The following is a 22,325-nucleotide window of genomic DNA, read 5'->3' on the forward strand; positions in this document are numbered from 1 at the left end:
ACTCCATGTGAAGTCATCAGAATCACTCAATAAAATTATTATATGATATTAAGTACAAACACATGGTGCCTATAAATCAATATGCTACATGACATAACTAATTTATTTTATTTCCATTGATCACAATTATGCATTTACAGTTGATAGGCAAATGCTATTCGACTTTCACACCTACTGTAGAGTGTCAACAAATACTGTTAATTGGACAAAATCAACGAAAATTTGCTTATGAATTTTAAATTTTAATAATAATTTTCTGTAAATTACCAACACTATCTGATTTTCAAAGTATATAAATGCAAAAAGATCTAATTTTTACTTGTCTGATTAATTGCTTTCAATTTGTGTCTGGTGAATTGCTTCCCCATTAGCTATGACTACCAAACAGAGTTTTACAGTACTTAATGGTGTGTGCTTGCATTAGAAACATAACGATTCAATGTACAGTTAGCAGTTCACTGTTTAAAAGATTATTTTATTCTAAAGAACTTTTACCTGTTTTACGTCATATGCAAGAAGTACAAATCGTAAGTCTGGAGACACCGAATGCCGGGATGCTTTGAAGGTAACCTAAGTCACAAAAGAAAAAATACGTACATCAAATAGATAAACATTTTTAGTACTAATATATAAGTTGACCCATTAGTTGTCCGGAAAGGTATGTATGCAATTCATGCTTCAATAGACAAGCTTAGATCACAAACTTTACTTATAATTAGGGCTCCCAGTTTCATGGTTTTTACTTTTTTACCATTTCCGTCTGTATTTACCCATATTTATTTTTTAAAAATGTTATCAGCATGGATCCACATTTATTTTTGTCGCAAGCAAAAGAAGACCCTGCAGCTAGTATTTTTTCACATTTATTTAAATAGTCATTGCTCACTTCCACTCGTTTGAATGCAGGTTTAAATATATCTATATGTACACCACATAAAGTAAACACAATACATTCATCAGTGTTTTTTCTTAGACTTTCATTATCCTAATTTTGCTACAAAGCATTTGTTTGGGTAGAAATGTTTTTATTGGTAAATTCTATCCTAACACTGTGTTACATTCCAAATCCTGAGTTTTTGTTTCCCACACAAAGCACTATTAAAAATACCTACTAGTATGGATGACGTAATGCCTGCACCTACAATCCTTGTTGTATATAGCATTTCCATACACTGATTTGCATGCACATAAAGTTACCAAACAAAATTGAAAACACTGAAAGATGGAAAGTCCTATTTTAAACAAAAAGTGTGCATTTATTGTACAGAGATCTGGGACACCTTAAGCAGGTAACATTAAGCAGTACGTCCAGTGAGGTGGTGATGGGAGTTGTAGCCTCTCGTTTCATAATGCACTTGAAATATTTGGTATTAGGATGGCATCAGACATGCAGTGTGTTATAAAATCTATCCTCAAAGTTACCTGCAACCCGTTCTTGCCCTTCATGATGCAAAGAGCAAACACAACATATTGAGGAAGATCAGAAGTGGAACGTACACAAACAGTTTGAAAAATTAAAGAATTTCATGTTTTCTTTAAATGGGGTCAGCATCATGTTTGTACACTGCTGGAACGTTATGTTCGTTTTTGGACCCACCAATGTCTGCCATTTGCCACCAAGCACACCACTACCTGCTAACAGGCCAATGCTAATGTATTCATAGGTTACCTTATTAGCTTGACGCCAGGAGGCCCGCCAGATTGTACCTGGAGCTTTTTATCCAGACAGACTGCTAATGCAAATATTAACTCCTCCTGCTCTGGTACTAGGCATTCTAGCATGGACACGATGCTGCTTTAAATGTCCAGTACTCGCACTTCTTACAGGGTCCCCCACCCCCTTAACATGCAACACCTGCTGATGTGCAATACTAGCAGCTCGATCTGGTGTATATTGGGAAGAGGGGCGTGACAAGACAACCCAGGCCTAAGCTGGGCTACACCTAAAATTTGTCAGTATTTTCCCATTTCTGATTTATAAATACATAGGAAAAATAGTTTTCCGTCCGTATTTATGTGTAAAAATCAGTTTAAAAGGAAAAACAGGAGACTTACTTATAATCCATTGGCCTCCTACCTGATTCTTATTACACAGAGTCAAGAGAAAAACAAAGGGTAATTGTGAAATGTGTCAAACATGGTACATAATACAGCAGATATTGAAATGATAATAAGCCAGAACTCACTGTGTCATACTTCCTTCAAAAGGTTACTGCAGTTCACAATGTTCCTTTGTGCATAGTGTTGCACCAATACTAACAACCTTTTAAAAGTAGTTAGTGAAAACATGGATTTAGCTTCCTTTCTTTTCAGCATGAACCTTGCCTGATCTGATTTATAATACACCAACTAAACGATGTGTTTAGTATGAATGTGTGAACTATGGAGATACTAAATTACAGAAATCCCTAACATGCAGCTGCATTAAAGACTAAAATATATTCCAGTGCACTGGTGTTCATTTGTATTCAGTTTGCCTGATACTGGGTACATAGATACTGACTACACATTTGTCTGAAATAGTTTTTAGCCTTTATTCAAAGTCTAATTTATATGACCAGTTTTCTGCGAGGTTTCTCTGAAGATTATTTACTCAAACCGATTTTCTGGGTGAATAAGGTAAAAGGACCTTGTGGAATTCAGGAGCAGTCCTTAAAATAAGCTGAAAATACCACTTGCTTCTCCCTAAACTTTGTTAATTTGATCATGCGAACTGTCCATAAAAGCAGAGTCCCTCAGCTGGGTCAGAGTAATTGTCTGGAATTCCCTCTGTTCTTTGCCTTCCCCAAAGATCATATGAGGCAACAGCAGCCTGGAAAATGTGCAATTGCCACTTTAATCCTGCAAATGCAGTCACGAAATTAAATAAATTATCTAGTATCAGCTCTCAGCTGAAATCATGGAGTCTCTGGTCAGTAAAATAATAACGTAGTAGAAAGGAACACTGGACATGTGGATGGTAACCAATCCACAATGGAGCACTTATTGGATAAAGCTTAGTGTTCCAAGAGCAGGACGGTTGAGGAAATGACTCCAACGGTGAAAGTACTTCAGTCACTACAGATTTTAGGCTTATTCTGTTCATGGCTTTTGGTAACAAAACCTAAGGCTTCAGAGAGACAGCAATTTCAACATATCCATTAGTGAATAATGATCAATGAAAGACTTTGACATGCAGAAAAATGACCAAGTCAGAAAGCAACATTGTTGTTGGGGCGTGTCTTGGCACCGTACAAAGATGGCCACCTTCCTCGGAGCTCCATGACCGCGGAGGGAGTCGGGAGAGCCGGCTCGTTTTCTCGGGCATATTTTGAAGAATACTGTAGTGAGACAAATTAGGGGAATATGCATGGAATTAATTTTTCCTCTTAAAATGACTTGAAAGGTATTTCTTATGCCCTATTTGACTGACGTACATTGCGGTCGTTTGAGGAATCGATTGCGACTGCCATTTTGTTTTTGTTTCCACCTCACAATTTCTTTTTTTTACGTTATAAATTGCTGCCTGAGAGATTCTTTTTGCACTTTGTGGCCTAAAAGTGCATGTTTACGCTCTCTGCTCATCGTATCCTGATTTTTGGAAGATTTTGTCCAGTTTACTTTGCATTTTGGATTATTCTCTTTTCTGAGGTGAACCTTACTTCATAAAATATCTGTTTTTACTACATATTGGGCAGAGTTGTATATTTGTGCTTATGGGCAGAGATAGGAACCTTCAATTGACTAATAACAAGTACACAGCAATAAAAGTTCTGATAATATTCCTTTATCAAATTAATTAGCTCCTTTGTTTAATATGGAGAGTACAGGGGCTACTACTCTTGATGCTACATCTTCAACACCTGTTTCTCCCTCTACTGTTGTTAATAAAGTATCATCCAATCTTCCAGTCACGGTTTCAACGTCCACTAATAAGAGACCTAAAAAGGATCCTGCCTCTCATATTAAAATTGTAGATACCATATATATGGAGTTACTTCTTGAGGAAATAAGGGCTCTTAAACCATATATGGAAGATACAAATAAACAATTAAAAATATTGGATGACAAATGATCTCTTGTGGAGAACAAAGAGTGGATGTGCTTTAAGACTCAATTAAGTCTATTAAGTCTCTACAATCTGAAGTTGCTATGTTGAAGAAACATGCAGAGGAAATAGAAAATTGGAATCAAAGAAATAATCTACGTATTTGTGGTCTACCAGAAAGAATTGAAGGTTAAGACTTGTTATTTTTTTCATTTGTTTCTGCCCAAAGTTCTGGATCTGCCTACTGCTCCTGCTTTAAATATCCAAAGAGTGCATAGACTTGGACATCCTTCACATTTGGCTGCGACGTCAAAGAAACCAAGAGGAAAAATACTTTATTTTCTGGAATACGTAGACCTACTAAAGGTTCTCAGAGCAGCAAGAGCTAAAGGTCGGATCACGTGGTCAGGTTCCAATCGCTTCTTTGCTCAGGATTATGCTAAGTCGACGGTGGACAAACAAAAGAAATTTCTGGATATGCGTCCGGCATTAAAGTCACTTCCATCCATGTTTGTTCAAGGTGACTTACAATAATAAGACCACAACTGATGAAGATCCAGTATTACTTTAGCAATTAATTGATTCTTGTAGAGGTGAAACAATGGATACTTCCAAAATATCAGAGACTTGACTATTGTATTGTTTTTTGCATTTCTTTTTGTTCTTATTTAATGGATATGCCCATTACTGGTTCAGGTAATCTTAAGAGTGACATATTATCTAAGGGATATGAATGTTTCCTGTTTTCCACTCTTTTTAGATCTTCATTCATTAAAGTACCCGTCTTTTGTGGTAGCATCTTGTGTGGCCGGTTCTCTCTTCCCTTCCTGCCTCCTATTTTCTCTGACCTGTTGCTGTTGGCTTTTGAACTCTAAGCACCTTAGCACTGCTAACCAGAGCTAAAGTGCATATGCTCTCTGTGTGAATTGTATGTGATTGGTTTATCCATGATTGGCATATTTGATTTATTAGTAAGTCCCTAGTAAAGTGCACTAGAGGTGCCAGGGCCTGTAAATCAAATGCTACTATTGGGCCTGCAGAACTGGTTGTGCCACCCACATAAGTAGCTCTGTAATCATGTCTCAGACCTGCCATTGCAGTGTCTGTGTGTGCAGTTTTAACTGTAAATTTGACTTGGCAAGTGTACCCACTTGCCAGGCTCAAACCTTCCCTTTTCTTACATGTAAGGCACCCCTAAGGTAGGCCCTAGGTAGCCCCAAGGGCAGGGTGCAGTGTATGGTTAAGGTAGGACATATAGTAATGTGTTTTATATGTCCTGACAATGAAGTATTGCTAAATTAGTTTTTCACTGTTGGAAGGCCTGTCCCTCTCATAGGTTAACATGGTGGCTACCTTTAAATCTGATTAAAGTGTAGATTCCCTTTGGGAGCGTATGGACATGTGGAGGTTGGGGTCTCTGAGCTCACAATTAAAAAATACATCTTTTAGTAAAGTTGATTTTAAGATTGTGTGTTTGAAAATGCCACTTTTAGAAAGTGAGCATTTTCTTGCTTATACCATTTCTGTGGCTCTGCCTGTTTGTGGATTCCCTGTCTGGGTCAGTTTGACAGTTGGGCTTGTTGCACCTCACACTAGACAGTGACACAAAAGGAGCTGGGGTGTAGTCTCCATTTCCTGATGAACCATCTGTGCTAGGAAGGAGGGGAGGAGTGGTCACTTACACCTGAAAGGGCTGTGCCTGTCCTCACACATTGCCATCTCCAACCCCGTGGTGAGTGTCTGGGGCCTGGCCTGGGAAAGGCAGGATTTCACATTCAAAAGAGTTTACTTTGAAGTAGGCCTACTTCAAAGGAGAAAACTAGGCATAAGAAGGGCACCCAAGACCACAGACTTTAGAACACTTCTGGAAACAAGAGGAATCTCTGCCTGGAGAAGAGCTGAAGAGCTGAGGAGAAGTGCTGCCCTGCCTGTGACTGTGCTTTGTGGAGCTATCCTGCAGTTGCTGCTTCTGCCAGAGTAAGAGGGCAAAGACTGGACTTTGTGTGCCTTCCATCTTGTGAAGAAATCTGAAGAAATCTCCAAGGGCTTGATTTAGAATTTGCCTCCTGTTGTTTGAAGTCTCAGGGACAGCAAATACTTCTCTCTGCCAGCACCTGGAGTCTCTGGAGAGACTCCTGCTCTGGCAAGTGGTGCCCTAGCCAGTCCCTGGGCCCTTGAAAGGAAAGCTGGTGAAATCCAAGGAAATCGACTTCGGACGACTTCAGACCGACGCTGCTGCTGAATCCGGTGACACCGCCTGGGACCGACTCCGTGAGCTTCGCTGGAACGCAACGACCTTCGCAGGCCTGATGCCACTGCAGCCCAGATGAAGTCCACGACTCAGTGGAAGTCGCCACACCACGTTGTGACCGAAGCAGCTTGAAGTGCGCGGATTCAATTTTTCTCACAGATGCCGCGATCCCCGACTTTGCGCATCAACTTGTTTTCGCTTTTCACCAAAGGTACTGTACTTGGGGGTCTACGACTCCGTGTCCGGCGCCGCTGGTGTTGGCTTGTTGGGAACTACTCCGTCACGACGCCGTGTTAACACCTCATTGAAGCATTTTGTGTGTTCTAAGTGCTATTTTTGAGTTTAATCTTTACAAATTCATAACTTGACTTGTGTATGCCGGATTTTTGTCATTTTGGTCTTGTTTTGTTAAGATAAATATTTCCTATTGTTCTAAACTGGAGTGATTTCATTAAGTTACTGTGTGTGTTGGTACAAATACTTTACACCTAGCACTCTGAAGTTAAGCCTACTGCTCTGCCAAGCTACCAAGGGGGGTAAGCAGGGGTTAGCTGAGGGTGATTCTCTTTTACCCTGACTAGAGTGAGGGTCCTTGCTTGAACAGGGGGTAACCTGACTGTCAACCAAAGACCCCATTTCTAACAGTCATCTTCCCTTTGTGGTTTCACCACCCTCACATTGTTTTTGTCTTATATGTATGTTTTTATTACTTGCTCTGTGTTTGTTCTGTAGTTTTAATGTTTGTCTATTATACTCTGTTTGTTTTCTTCTTCTTCATCTCCTCTTCTTTTACTATTATTTCCTCCTTTCCTCTTCTTATTTCTATTTTCTATGTTAATAGTTCTATTCTTCTCTTTCTGTAAATCAAATGATTTCTCTTGGTTCAATTTCTCCACAATAATAATTGGTTTATATGTATTTATTAGTGGTTATATTACTTATTCTTTATAGTAAATGCCAATTAGATTAATTTCATGGAATGTTAAAGGTTTGGGATCCCCAATAAAACTTCAACCAGTTTTAACACCTCTTTTAAAATTGAGAGCTGATATTGCCCTGCTGCAAGTGCTTATATAGCAAGTGATGAGGTAGCCAAACTTAAAAGACAATGGGTAGGTCATGTTTTTGCATCTCCGGGTACAGGGAAGAGAAATTGGGTTATTGTACTGTGTCATAAAGCCTTGAACATTTCTAATATTTCTCAAGAATTTGATGAGATGGGTGATTAAGTTATAGTTTCAATGACTGTTAGTAAAGTCCCTTCATTTATATTTAATTTTATACTCCAACCCAACCTGATAAATCTTTTTGGAATGAAATATTTGATAAGTTAATGTCTCTTTCATATAAATAATTAATTTTTGGAGGAGATTGTAATATGGTTAAGGACCCTTTGATTGATCGTAAATTCAATTCTAGATTTGTACCATCCACCATATTTTCACAATTTACCTCTATGATTAAACAAAGAGCATTAACGGATGTTTGGAGACTCTGTAACCCCACATTACAGGAATTTTCCTTTTTTCCCCTGTTCATTCTTCTCATTTGAGGATTGATTATTTATTTGTCCCACAGCATCTTGTACAATATGTTTTGAGTTCAGAAATTGGCTCCATATCAATCTCGGATCATGCTTCAGTGAGTATGGACCTTGATCTCATCACACATAATCAACCAAGTAATAGATGGAGATTTAATAATTAATTACATCTTGATACTAACTTCAATCGCTTTTTGAGAAGTTTGCCACACAATTCTTTGTAGAAAATAAGCTATCTATTCAGATCATTTGGGATGCTTTCAAAGCGGCTTCTAGGGATTTTATAATTCCTTATATTGTCAATAAAAAGAAAGCGGCTCATAAAAAAGTACCTAATTAATTGGATCATATTAAACTATTAGAAAAAATATATTACTCTTCCAAGTCTTCAAGTTGTCTTAATGAATTAATTCAAGCTAAATTTACTTTCAATAAAAACTTGACTGATTTTGGCAATTCTTATCTTCTTAAATCCAGTGCTAAGTATTACAGGGGCCAAAATAAATCAGGAAAACTTCTAGCAAATTATCTTAAAATGAAAAAATATAAAACAAAGATAGAATCTATTTTATAGCTCTCCAAATGTTGTATTACATATGAATGAAGAAATGTTGGATGAATTTGTTCCTTTCTTCACACAGTTGTAGACTCCTGAATCTGTTCCCACGCAGGATCTTATTGATGAATACTTGTCTACCATTAATCCACCTGTACTTCCCTCTTCTGCATTTTCTTCTCTCAAAAATGAAATTTTCATTAAAGACATTCTCAATGCACTACATCGTATTAAAAAAGGTAAAGCTCTAGGCCCAGATGGCTTTACCATTGAATTCTATTTATGTTTTTCTAAATTATTAGTTCCCAGATTATTTAAACTTTTAACCTATTTTGTTAACACAAAATCCTCTGGAGGATCTTTTCAAGAGGCTTTAATAGTTCTTATACCAAAAGATAACAAAGAATCAAAGTTTTGTAAGTATTATAGACCTTTATCTCTAGTAAATTTGGACTATAAAATGTTTGCTAAAATTATTGCTATTCATTTGGAATTGATTCTTCCTAAATGAATTGGTAAAGAGCAGTCTGGTTTTATTAAGGGACGCTTATTATCTGACAACACACAATTATTTTTTAATATTTTAAGTAAGTCTGTAATGTATAAAGACTCTCTATCTGCAAATGCCCAGATGCTGAAAAAGCTTTTTACGTGTTAATTGGTTCTTTATTTTTTCAACGCTTTCATGGTTTGGCTTTGGAACTAAATTCATAAATCTTATCTTATTACTGTATTCTTCTCCTAAGGCTTCAATTTTTCTGAATGGTCTAATCTCTCCCTCATTTTTACTCCATAGAGAAGTTCTTCAGGGATGTCCAAAAACTTCTGCCTCCCTGAAGATTTTAAATCTTCAAATTTTTATTGGAACAATGATAAAATTAAATACTTAGGTCTTTAGTTTAAACCTTCTTTTAAAGATACAATTTCTTATAACTTTCTGCAATTATTTTCTATTCTTGATTCTCTTATATCTAAATAGAATCCTCTAATTTTATTCTGGTGGGGTAGATTAGATTCTCTTAAAATGATGTTACTTCCCGTAATTCTCTTTTATTTATCAAACATTCCAATTAATATCCCAAATATTTACTTTAAGAGGCTAAACCCTATTCTAACCAAATTCTTATGGAATAATAAGAGATCCAGAATGTCCTTCCAAAAATTAATCAGACCTCAAATCTGTGGAGGGGTTAATTTTTCAGATCTTCGCTCTTATCATATCGCTTTTTCTCTTAAGCAAGCTTCTTGTTTATTGAATGAAGATGATTCTGCTTTTTTACCACTATGGGTTGAAGTTGAAAAGTGTTTTGTTGTCCCCTTTACATTTTCGGAGGTATTGACTTTGTCAAATAAACCAACATCTATCTCCCTCCTGATTTTGAAAAATCCATGCTGAATTCTACAGCCTATTTTTACTTCATACAATGAAGACAGAGTAAAATTTCTAAATTCGTCAATTTGGTACAATAAGCTCATCAAGTTGAATAATCGAACCATCTACTGAAAATTGTGGCATTTGAAGGGGTTAAGATGGGTGCATCAACTATTTGAAAATGATTCCCCTCTTTTGTTTGTATGTACAAAACTTCTTTTTTCGTTTCCATCCTCTTTCTGAAGAAAATATGATGGTCTCATACATGTAAATAGTTCATAGCAAGCTTTTCTAGCTCAGCAAACACCTTCTGTCCGTCCTTCTCTGATTACGAATCTGATATTACAGTCTGCATCGGCTTCTTGTATTTATCAAGCAATTACAGCTCTTCCTGATGATAGACCTAAATCAGCAATAGAAATACAATGGGAGAAAGATTTGGATAGTTCATTTTCACCTTCATTATGGAGTAGAGTGTGAATTAAAATACGAAAATCCTCAAGAGCAGCTAATGCAATTCAAACTTTATTTTTCATATATAATAGGTTACTAATTAATAACACCTTAAGCTTTACATATAATGAATTCTAAACTTTTGTCTACTTGTTGGTCCTGTAATAAGCCGGTCTCTGATCTCAAACATATGCTTTTTGAATGTCCATATACATTTCAATTTTGGGTTAAAGTATGGAGTCAAATTAATACTATTTTTAAAACTCAAGTTACCTTAAGCTTTACAAATATATTTTTAGGCAGCCTTGCAGATGACTAGTCTCGTCTTCCAAAAATGTCTGTCTTAATCTTAAGTTTATTGTTGGCTGTTGCTTTTCAAAAAATTACGAAAACTTGGAAGGATTCTTCTAAATTATCCTTTCAAGCTTGGTGGTATGGTATTTGTTATAATCATAAGCTGGATAGAGCTTCTGTTTCCCCCATATCCCTTGCTATTGAAGGACACATGTTAAGGTTACCTATTACAAATTACCTAAACTCTTTGGCTTATTCTTCGTGTAATCATTCTCCTAGAAATGAGGAGGTTTCTAAACCGCCATGAATTGTTTTTCTTTACCTTTTTATTGTACTTACTTACATTGTTTATAACTTCATCTCCTAATATATTTAATGTATGCATATATACTTTTAAAGTATTAATATGTCTATTGTGTTCCTCAATAAGCATTTTTCATGAAATTTAACTGTTATTGTATTATTTCACTCCTGTCATCAAATGTATTTATATCTTTAAATATTGTATTAATTATCAATAAACTTTCTCTTTAAACTTAAAAAAAAGAAGGCAACATTGTTGATTGGGGTAAACTGTAAGCTTTATTCAGCAAGTGTATTAGAAACTAACATTGACTTAGGCCTTCCCCATAGTTTCATATGGACACTTTTTGTTGTTCCATTATTCCAGATCCCCTTTGCCAATTGTTATACTTTTGGCTTCATTTTAATCATTCACTTATATTCCATTTACGAATTTGTGTTTGGGAACGGTACCCATTATAGTTATCGAAATCTTTACTGTGGTAGAGCTGTTAAAAACAGTTGACACACATTTTCTTTGGGGAAAGCCTGTTACCCTGTGAAGCAGCTAGCATGGATGATCCCAGGATCTCTCAATTAAATATACTTTATACTATTTGTTGACTCTGTGAGTGTTTTGTGAGTGTTTATACACTGACCTCTAGTTCATAATCCAGTTTCTTACAAATGAGATATCAATACACAACAAACATAGCTGGTACTCATCTGGCTGCTGTGATAAATAGTCCAAATTATACACCTTATTCAGTGACCATATGTTAGAAATTAGCTTACTGGTTTACTAGGGGGCGAGCCCTGGTCAAGTAGCAACCACAAACAATGCTAATAAGGGTAGGGCACAAGTAACCACCAAATCAACCTGTGGTCACCAGCCTAGTAGCTTGGCACAGAACAGTCTGGTGTAACTTAGAGGCAATTTATAAAGCATTTGGTGGTTCCGAAGGCAGTGATGCGGGTCTTTGTGATGAGTTCAGTCAATGCAGCAGCAGAAATGCATCCGTTCTCCTCGGGGTTGTGCCACTCAGCAGAGGAGATATGTCAGTTCCTATGGATACAAACAGGCTGGCAAAGGACTGAAAGCCCACGTTCATTGTTCCAGGAAAGGCATGACAGACCCACCGATGGTGGAGCCCATATGAAGATGTAAGGTTGTTGAAAGCCTGTTATGTCCCCGAGGCATCTGATCGAGAGGTAAGCCAACTAGCCCTTGGAGTCCCTCTGGGTTCAAGTGAAACAAGTTCAGACCTTCTCACCCAGGCAAGTGGAGAGCAAGTCAGCACAGAAAAGCAGAAGTCCTGGAGAGTGGTGGTCCTTCAGCAGCAGCAAAGCAGTCCTTCTTCATAGTAGAGTATTCACAGGTCCAGATTTGTACTGATGATTTGGTGTCTGAGGTTCTTCATTTATACACTGTGTGCCTTTGAAGTTGGGGGAAGCTTCTAGAGACATGCCTTTGAAGTGCACAGATGTCCTGCTTAGCTGCGCTGGCTCCAGACTAACTACAGGATGTATGCAGCCCTTTGTCTGGAGACAGGACACAACCTATTCAGTGTAAGTGAGGCTGTGCCCAGTTCCTCACACCTATCCTGCCAGTGCTGACCCATCCAGTAACACCAAAGTTCCCATTGTGTGTGGCTGTCTAGGAGTACTACTCAGAGCTCAAATGTCAGCTACACCCAGTCATGTGACCAAGGGCAGGCTGCAGGCACCAAATGGCTAAGGCAAGAAAATGTCAACTTTCTAAGTGGCATTTTCAGAATTGAAGTTTAAAATGTGATTTCATCATAAGTTAATATTTTGGATTGTGACTCCAGGGACACTAAACTTGAACGGAATAGCTCTTCCCTTTTTAAAAAAAAAATTACACTTATAAAATGTAATAAGGCAATTCCAATGTTATCCTATTGGAGAGATAGGACTTGCAGTAGTAAAACATGAACTTAGGAGTTTTTCCATGTAAAATATAAAAGTACAGTTCTATTTTTTAAACACATTGCACCCTGTCCTCTGAGCTGTCCAGTGTCTACTCAAGGGTGACTTATCTTTATTAAAAAAGAAGGTTTGAGCCAAGCAAAATGTTTATTTTGCCAGGTCGAAATGGCAATTTATAACTGCACACTCAGGCTCTCCATCAGCAGGTCAAAGACATGTTTAAAGGTCTACTTATGTGGGTGGCACAGTGCTGCAGTCCCACTAGTAGCATTTAATTTACAGGCCCTGGGTACATTTAGGGGCATATTTATACTCTGTTTGCACCGAATTAGTATACTTTTTTTTTACTCTAATTCGGTGCAAAACTAACTCCATATTTATACTTTGGTGCTAGACCGTCTATCGCCACATTTATGGAGTTAAAGTCATTTTTTGGAAGTGGAGACGTACCTTGCCTTAATGAGATGCAAGGTAGGTGTTCCAGTGAAAAAAATGACTCTATGGCCTTAACGCCATACTTAGGGGCATATTTATACTCTGGGGCATATTTATACTCTGTTTGCACCAAATTAGCATCATTTTTTTTTACTCTAATTCGGTGCAAAACTAACTCCATATTTATACTTTGATGCTAGACCCGTCTAGCACCAAGGCCCTGATTCATAATTTTTTTGCACCGCATTAACGTCATTTTTTTATGCAATAGTGGCACAAACTTACAAAATATTGCCCCTTATTTATACTTTTTGGTGTAAAACTGCACTAACTCAGTTTTGCACCAAAAAGTTTAGCACCGGCTTGCACCATTTCTGTGCACCAGCCAGGCACCATATTTATGGAATGGTGCAAGCCGGTGCAAAGGGTAGGCTAGAGTAAAAAAAAATGACTTTAGTCGGGTGGGGCTGGCGGTATAGAAGAAGAGGGTTTAGCACCAAAAAATGACTTTAGGCAGGTTAGAGTAAAAAAATGACTCTAACCAGATTACCGTCAATTTATGGTGCTAAACCTACCATGCCACATGACTCCTGCCTTAGAAAAGGCAGGAGTCATGCCCACCACCGCAATGGGCAGCACAGAGGACAAGGGTCCCCTGAGCATGGCCATTTCATCCTGTGCCATGTATGGGGGCCCATTTTAGGGCCCCCTATGGCAATTTTCAAAAATAACATGCAATCTTACCTGTACTTACCTGGGATGGGGTCCCCCATCCTCCGCAGTCCCTCTGGTGTGGGTCGAGGTGCCCCTGGGGCCTGGGGAGGGCACCTGTGGGCTTATTCCAAATAGGCCTACAGGTCCCCTATGGCCTGCCCTGACCCAGGCTTTAAAAGATGGGTCAAAGCAAGCTTTGCACCATTTTTTGACCCCTCCTCCCTCCCTCGTACCATTTTTTGCATGGGAGTATAAATATGGCGTTAAGGCCATAGAGTCATTTTTTGCACGGGAACGCCTACCTTGCATCTCATTAAGACAAGGTAGATTTCCACTTCCAAAAAATGACTTTAACTCCATAAATTTGGCACTAGATGGGTCTAGCAACAAAGTATAAATATGGAGTTAATTTTGCACCGAAATAGAGTAAAAGAAAATGACGCTAATTCAGTTCAAACAGAGTATAAATATGCCCCTTAGCGTCAGAAAATGACGCTAATCTGGTTAGAGTCATTTATTTTTACTCTTACCTGCCTAACCTCATTTTTTTTACGCTAGCCTACCCTTTGCACCGGCTTGCACCATTCCATAAAGACGGTGCCCAGCTGGTGCTAAAAAAATGGCGCAAGCCAGTGCAAAACGTTTTGGTGCAAAACTGCGTTAGTTCAGTTTTGCACCAAAAGTATAAGTAAGGCCCTTAGTACCAATTTACTGGGGAATTAAATATGCCCATTGGCGTTACCCAAATATTAGCATGTCTAGAGGAGAGAGCTCAAGCACTTTAGGACAGGTTAGCATTGATAAAGTGTGCGGGGTCCTAATGCGTGCAATAACAAGGTCAGAAAAAGTGCAGGAGGAAGGCAAAAATTAGAGGAAAATCCCACCCTCAAGCTGACAGGTCGGACATCCTGTTAAGAAACAGATACTGTGCAATGAAAGTTGATAAGTAAGCCTTGTCTTGTAAAGAACAGATATAGAAGTGTAGGGCACAACAGCTGGTATGATAGTGCAATGGGTCGAGCTCCAGCTGTTGCAAGATCATTTTATGAAACAGAAAGGCTCATGAAACATGAGGAAATATTTTAATCTTTTGATGTTGATAAAAGAAGGATTGATGAGAGGGTTAATGTTAACTATTTCATGAATTACCGTTTGTTTTGCATGGTATTGTAAATGGTCATTATAGTTGACATTACCTGTGGAAGCAAGAGCCAACATCAAAATCCCAGTGTTGGAAAATATTGATATTCCAAATGCACTGCCACTATCACTTGTTTAAATGTATTTGAAAAGTCTATAAACTGTCTAAAATCTGTGCTCATTGTAAGTTTAAAAATGCATTTTGAAATGCATTCGGGGCAATCCAAACTGCATTTTATAGGTTGGTTATTCATTCTACATTAGTACTACTAGCGTACTACAATATGCAACACACATATATTCACATATAGGCCCTCATTAGGAGTCTCCATCCGCTGGCCCAGCGGGAAACACACAACAACACTGACCCTGGCTTGTAATACGGCAGAGAAAGGGGTTGTGATTCCCTGGGCAGCACTGCTTGCAGCACTGCCCTAGCGGATCAGGATCTCCGGCACCACCAGGCCATCTGACGGCCAAAAAGTGGCTGTGCCAGTGGTCCAACCGTGGCACTTTCACCACAGTTGTAATGTCAAGGTCAGACCACTGCTTTGGCGGTGATCTGACTGTGACCACGACCCTAGCGGTCTCGTGTCGGGCCTGCTCACCAGAGGCTCTGCACCTTCTTACTCTTTTACAGCAAGTATCTGTTTTGTCTCATGCACCTGTTCTTCACCATTCTCAACCTTCTGCATTGTACCTGGTTTTCCCTGCTTTTAGCTTTTCTCTGTATAAGGCTATCACTGTTTTTAGTGCTTCTTTGCACTCAGGTATCACTGCTTCTAGCACCTTTCTGTACTCATAGTCGGCCAGTGCTGTTCACAGCGCTTTCTGTACCTGGTTGTCCTGCCTTTAGCGTTATTGGTCAGTATATCTTACAGATCTGGGTAATGCAGTACCTCTTTCATGGTGTCACCAGTAGGTTCCTGGCCAATAATACACACATATCTATGTTTGCCCTTCATCTTCTTTTAAAGCTTGGCACTGGCTAGAGTGGCAATTTGACTCCACATATGCAAACCTTCAATCTTTGACTGAGCCATGTGTGGCAGACAAGAGCAGTTTGCTGGACCAAGGCAAACTCTATGGGAGAGCACAGTTAGTTCTTCAGGCTAAGTACCCCCTATCTCGTCACCAATTGTAGCATCCTCCCCAGACTTAGTACATGTAAATGAATATGCCACACACGGAGCTTGGTATTACTCTTCTTTGTTCCTCAGCATGTAACCACTAACTCATCATTCTACATGCTATTAACCACTCGTGACCACTTATGTTACATTCAGAAAGCGTCCTGTCAACTCTAACTCACAAGACACTACGGGCCTGATTCTAACTTTGGAGGACGGTGTTAAGCCGTCCCAAGAGTGGCGGATATACCACCTACCGTATTACGAGTCCATTATATCCTATGGAACTCGTAATACGGTAGGTGGTATATCCGCCACTTTTGGGACGGTTTAACACCGTCCTCCAAAGTTAGAATCAGGCCCTTCATCTCCTCCCTTGTTAAATAAAAAACAAATATTACATGTATACATCGCATCTCTGCGATAAGTCATTGTGGAACTCAAATCAAATGCCCAGAATGTGTCCTATGAGGCTGTGAAGAGACAGGAGAAGTGTCCATGGCTGGCACTGGTGATACAGAGACAGGTACAGTCAGTGGGCCTTCAGAAGGCTCAACTGAAACAGGCTCATTTCTGACATATGCAATTGGCAAATGATTAGGCAGATGCTTGAAAGACGTAGAATGTAATTGATCGAGGGACGGTGAGCAGTCACTATGTGTCCTTTACTAGCCACAGCTTTAAATAATGTAGCATCAAATGGAGCATTAGACTTGTGTTTTTCTCCTTTTTCTTACTAGGACTCGATCTCCTTCTGTAAACATAGTGTTCTTAGCACATCAGCATTTGTCTGCATATATTTTTATCTTGTAATTGTGGCACAAACTTGTGTGACAAATGTAACCATCATTTGTTGATATTTCATTGGTCCAATGTGGCAACTTGGTGGTTATGGCTCTCCTGAACATCAGAGTGTCAGGACATTCACCTGTCATTGAGTAGGGAGTTGACTGATTGGGACAAAGTATACAATGAAGAGCTGATTTGAGATTCAGCTTCTCTAGTGCAGCATGCTGAACGGTCTTCTTGAATGTGCTAATAAAATGCTGACAGTGCAATTTGCTGGTGGCCAAAGAGGTTTGATTTTCTGATGCTTAACATTGAGATGATTAAGAAACTGATTTGGGAGATAAGCAGTAGCACAAATGACAGGCCTTTAGTTCCCTTTCAACTCTTTTGTCAAGATGAGGGAACCAGACTCGGTGTCAGAGCGCTTGTTTAGTAGTGACAGTTCCATGATGTCCTTCATGTGGCATTTCAATTACCTGTTGTCATAGACTCTCCAGACCTCATAAGACAAAACCTTCCTGAGTAATGGACAATTCATCTTTCACATTTGTGAATTTCTGATACTCACTTGATGTACAATAATGCCTTCAAGTATCAGCATGTATCAGCATGTATCAGCATGTCACTGTTTGGGCTTGTGGCAGTAATAATTTGTTCCAAAACAAATAGTGGCAGGTGTGCTGGACACTTTGATTAAGTTAATTAATGCTTCAACCACTTTGAAAGAGGTTCCAGGACACTGTACTGGCACTTGGGGAAAAAAAGTCAACTGGGTTTTGATCTTTCCATGGTCAGTGTACAATATTGTAGTCATATTCCCGTAGTTGCAAACCCCAATGTTCAATATGATTTAGATTTAGGATTGCCAAAGATGGTAAGGATTGGTTAATGATCTGTGAGAAAAGAGAAATGCTTTGCATATAAAAATATGTGGAAAAGTTCACAAGACCACACCACTGCTAAACTTCTTTTTCAGGTTGTGACTTGGCACGTTCAGTTTGCAACAAACATCTGCTTACATATACCACCACATGTCTGTGAACATTTGGGCATCCACTGTGTTATTCATGGATCGCACCGAACCCAACCGGGCTTGAATCAACAACAACCCTTGTATGAAGCTTTGGATCAAAGTAGGCCATTTCAGAGGTATTCTCAATTCCATGTTTGATTTCCTTGAAGCTTTGTTCACACTCATTTGATCAATGAAATGAAGCACTTCATTTTGTTAAGTCTCTTGAGGGAGCACTCACTGTGGCAAAGTCATGTATGCACCTAGAACAGTAACTTACCATGCCAAAAAAAGAATGTAACATAGTAACATCTTGTGGGGGGGAGCAGATTGCTGATAATGCCTGTACTTTAGACAGATTTTGAGTTATTCCACCATCAGAGAAAATATGGCCAAAGAATTTGAGTTTTGGTTTCTAGAACTCATACTTCTCTGCATTCAAGGTTAGACCTGCATCAGCAAATAATCGACAAACTTTCAAAAGAAGTTTATCATGTTCTTTTCATATGGTCCCAAAGACCAATATGTCATCTTTGCAATTGAACATTTGTGACAGGCTGTATTATTCGTCGAATGAAATCTTGAAAAAGTTCTGCAGCTGATGACATTCTGAAATACAAACATTTCTTATATCTGAACAAACAAATGTGAGTAGAAAAGGTAGTAATGTACCTGTAATGTTCCAGTTGATGATATACTTTGCTCAGAACAAGGTGAGAGAAGACTTTGGCACCATTTAACTCGATGATCATGTTGGTAATGCGTGGACTTGGATATGATTCTCTTTCAATGACGTTGTTGGCTTGACGCATATCAACACTGATGCATTCAGCTCCTTCACAGTCCTTTTTGTGCACTATCTCTATGGGTGAAACCCATGGTGTCTGAACGCTAGATCTCTCAGTGATACCATGATTTAGTAAGCTTCCTAATCCATTAAACAAACATAGGAACGGATTCACTATTTCTTGATGAGCTTTTATGTTGTAGTTACAGATATCAGTCACATTTCAGCTTCAGTACTAAAACTGGACAAACAAGCACTTGAAGCAGTAGCTTGAATCACATGAGTGGGTGCTTGCACTTTTGTCTTTTTGTGTCTCATGGCTGCTACAAATGGACTTTGACTTTTTAGTGTTGCCGATTCAGCCCATGTATACCCTTAAGTCTTTGACAGTGTGAGATGGGCCATTGGAGACAGTTTGTTGTACTTCTCTCAGGCATATATATTATTGATGTACCACTGTCTAAAATAAAAGATGGAGCAACCTTTCACCATTGGTGTAATTTTAGGACAATGTGTGAATTACTTTTGTGATTTGACTTGACAACTTTTCTTGCATGCAGCCAGTCCGTCATGCGTATGTTTCTCTAGGCAAACATCGGCATTGCACAAACATCTTGTTCATTGTCGCTTGAAAATGACACAAACTCTTTGACGAGGATTTAGATTACTTTGTTTTGTGTCAATTTGCCTCAGTTGATGCTGTTGCTTGGCTTTGTGGGCATGAGTAGAATGTCACTTCTGGAATGTTTATGCATTCATTTTCTTTTCTCAGAGTTACACACTTAGCATGTCCTTTGACTTGAAAACCATTACAAAACTGTTCTCTTTTCCACAGCCCATGCATACTTGTCCAATGGCGGGACATGTACCTTCATGTGGAAATGAAAGTCTGTATCTAAAGCACAGTTTCTTTTTCTTCAGAGACATCACTTTGTCAGTCTTGTGTTTCTACTTACTTTTCATTTTCATGACAGTCTTACTTTGGACAACTCCAGCCTCTATGTCAGCAGCTTGTGGATTTGCACGTTCCTCAGCTCTTGCAGCATTAGTACTCCAGACTCAGGGCTTGATTTAGAGTTTGGTGGATGGGGTCACTCCATCAAAAACATGACGGATAGCCGTCTGCCGTATGATGATTCCATTATATCTTACGGAAATCACATTATGGTGGACAGAATATCTGTCGCATTTGTGACAGAGTATCTCGTCAACCAAACTCTATACCAGGCCCTAAGTGTTTCTCTCAGCATTCATCATCTGAATTAATTTGATAAACAACTATCATATGGTCTCTTCATCACTAAATTGATTGAACTTTCAATGTTTGGTGAGAGTATCAAGTCTTTCAACAAATTTGTAAATAGTTTCACCAGCTCTCTGTCTTTCCCTGTTAAAAATATATCTTTCGTAATAAATATTCAGCATTGGGTTGAATTTGATATTAAGCTCTTTTTTAATTTAGCTATATGAGACTTCATCAGCATGTTATATTTACTTTTTTACTTCCTTTTCTCCTTCCTTAAGATTTTTGAAAATACTTTTGGGATGTGCTTCTTCCAGTGCATCAATAAAACCATCAAAATCTTCTATCCAGGTAGTCCATCTGGTGCCAATATTCTACTTCTTGGCAGTATCAAATGGAAGTGATGGTTTCAAGAATGCTGAGGCTGTGTATTTCATGACTCTTTCTACAGTTGGTAAAAGTATGCGCTGTTCAGAAGGTGCTTGATGTGCACCTGGCTCTACATCTTCTGGAGGTACTGGCTGAGTATTTGAATTCAGGTCACCGGGCAAACTCATCAGACGTGATGCGCCTTCTTCCTCTTTTACAGTAAGTACTTGTTTTGTCTCCTGCAAGTGCTCTTCACCATTCTCACCTTTCTGATTTGTATCTGGTTTTCACTGCCTTTAGGGTTTCTCCGTATTGGGCTATCACTGCTTTTACCGCTTCTTTGCACTTGGCTATCAAAGCTTCTAGCATTTCTCTGTACTTGTACTCGGCTATTGCTGCCTTCAGCACTTTTCTGTGGCCAATAATCCACACATTTCTTTGAAAAACCTTTGTCGTCTTGAAATGCTTGGCATTGGCTGAGGTGGCACTTTGACTCCACCTATGCAAAACTTCGATCTTCGCTTCTATTGAGGCACCTGTGGCACACACAATCAGTTCTAGATAATGATTATTGTTAACCGTACCCGAACACTTATGTCACAGTTCTAAGGAGACCATCAGGAGCCAAAAGGGTCCCGTCATCTCTAAATCATACTATGGGTTAAGAGAAGGGAGGGGAGGGGCTTTGTGGAAAGGCATGCACCTAGCCAAGAAAAAATAAGCACCATCCTATTCATAAACAACACTTCTATAATTGCTATTTTAAAAAAGGAACCAATGCAGTAGTAAATGTACTGCACCTAAGAGCTGGCAAGTGCAGCACCACACATAGTTAACACTGGTCCAGTAAAATCCTCCGGTGGAAAATTATGGAAGCAGGCACTTAAAACAAAATCCCACAGAAATTATTGGTAAATGAAATTAACTTAACAAATGTTGATATAATGTTAAAATAATTATCCATAAATAATTACTAATTACTGTGCATATTCTATTATTGAGGACACCTTCTCTGGCATCTTTGATATTATCACTGCAACATTTGCAATAAAATTATTGATGAAATAACTGAGTGGTGAGGACATGAGTTATAGTTACCCTGGGTCACAAGTTATAGTGACTTGAAATAACTATAACTGCTGAATTTCTATGGGTTTGTACAAGTTCAGAACCTAACTACAATGTCCCTGTAACCTTTGTTTTTCTCAGTGAAAAAAAAAATGTATACATATATATATTGCCAGTCACCACTAGGTAGTTATAGTTAGGGCCTTGTTTCTATAGAAAACGTGTTTTTGACTTGCCTATATCTTTGGAGCCGCTTGACGAAACTTCAAATAATTTCCCAAAAAATGAAACAGTCACGTCTGCCGAGAAAAAGGGGAGGGTACAAAAAAGTTGCCTTTCCAATGTTAATTCCTAGAGGGGAACAGGTCCACAGCCAGAACCACTGGACAGAATTACACCATATTTGGCAGAAAGGTAGCTCTTGGTCAAGAAAGCACCCTTTTTGTTATTTAGTATGAAACCGTTCAGTAGTTTTTGAAATATTTAACAAAAAATAAATTTGTATATATATATATATATATATGGACGTGAAGCCTCATGAATCCTCCCAATCTTGCGCTGAGATCTGATTGGCTGCCAACACTTCAACAAGGAATTGCTGGCAGCTGTGTTAGAAAAGAGATGAAAAATACAAACGGGGCCAGGGTAGGGACACCCCAATGCTTTAACTCTGGTGCTAGGGGCCCAGAGGGACCCCTTCCAGAGCTAAAACAATTTTTTTTAAATTCTCGCCGACAGTCACTGTGGATCTGCAAATCACAGTGAACATTTTTTTTAAATCAAGCGCTTGTTTCACTGTAGCTCCCGGGAGGGCCAGGTCCTAGGGGCATTCATATTATCAATTCCGGGGGTCTGCTGGCCCACTGTAGCCCCGGGGACTGTCACACCCCGGAGCTTCAAACAAATCAAA

The 22,325-nt window shown here is 38.8% G+C and overlaps 1 protein-coding gene across 1 annotated transcript in view; it reads right to left on the reverse strand.

Annotated features, from left to right (window-relative positions):
* The window catches only part of DPP10 (dipeptidyl peptidase like 10), a 1,473,102-nt gene that overhangs the window by 706,984 nt on the left and 743,793 nt on the right, over positions 1–22,325 (reverse strand). The window contains exon 5 of the mRNA XM_069224346.1: positions 496–570. Coding sequence (XP_069080447.1) covers positions 496–570 — 75 coding nt within the window. The remainder of the gene's footprint in view (positions 1–495; positions 571–22,325) is intronic.

This window comes from Pleurodeles waltl, chromosome 3_1 (genome assembly GCF_031143425.1).
Source record: "Pleurodeles waltl isolate 20211129_DDA chromosome 3_1, aPleWal1.hap1.20221129, whole genome shotgun sequence".
Classification (NCBI taxonomy): Eukaryota; Metazoa; Chordata; class Amphibia; order Caudata; family Salamandridae; genus Pleurodeles; species Pleurodeles waltl.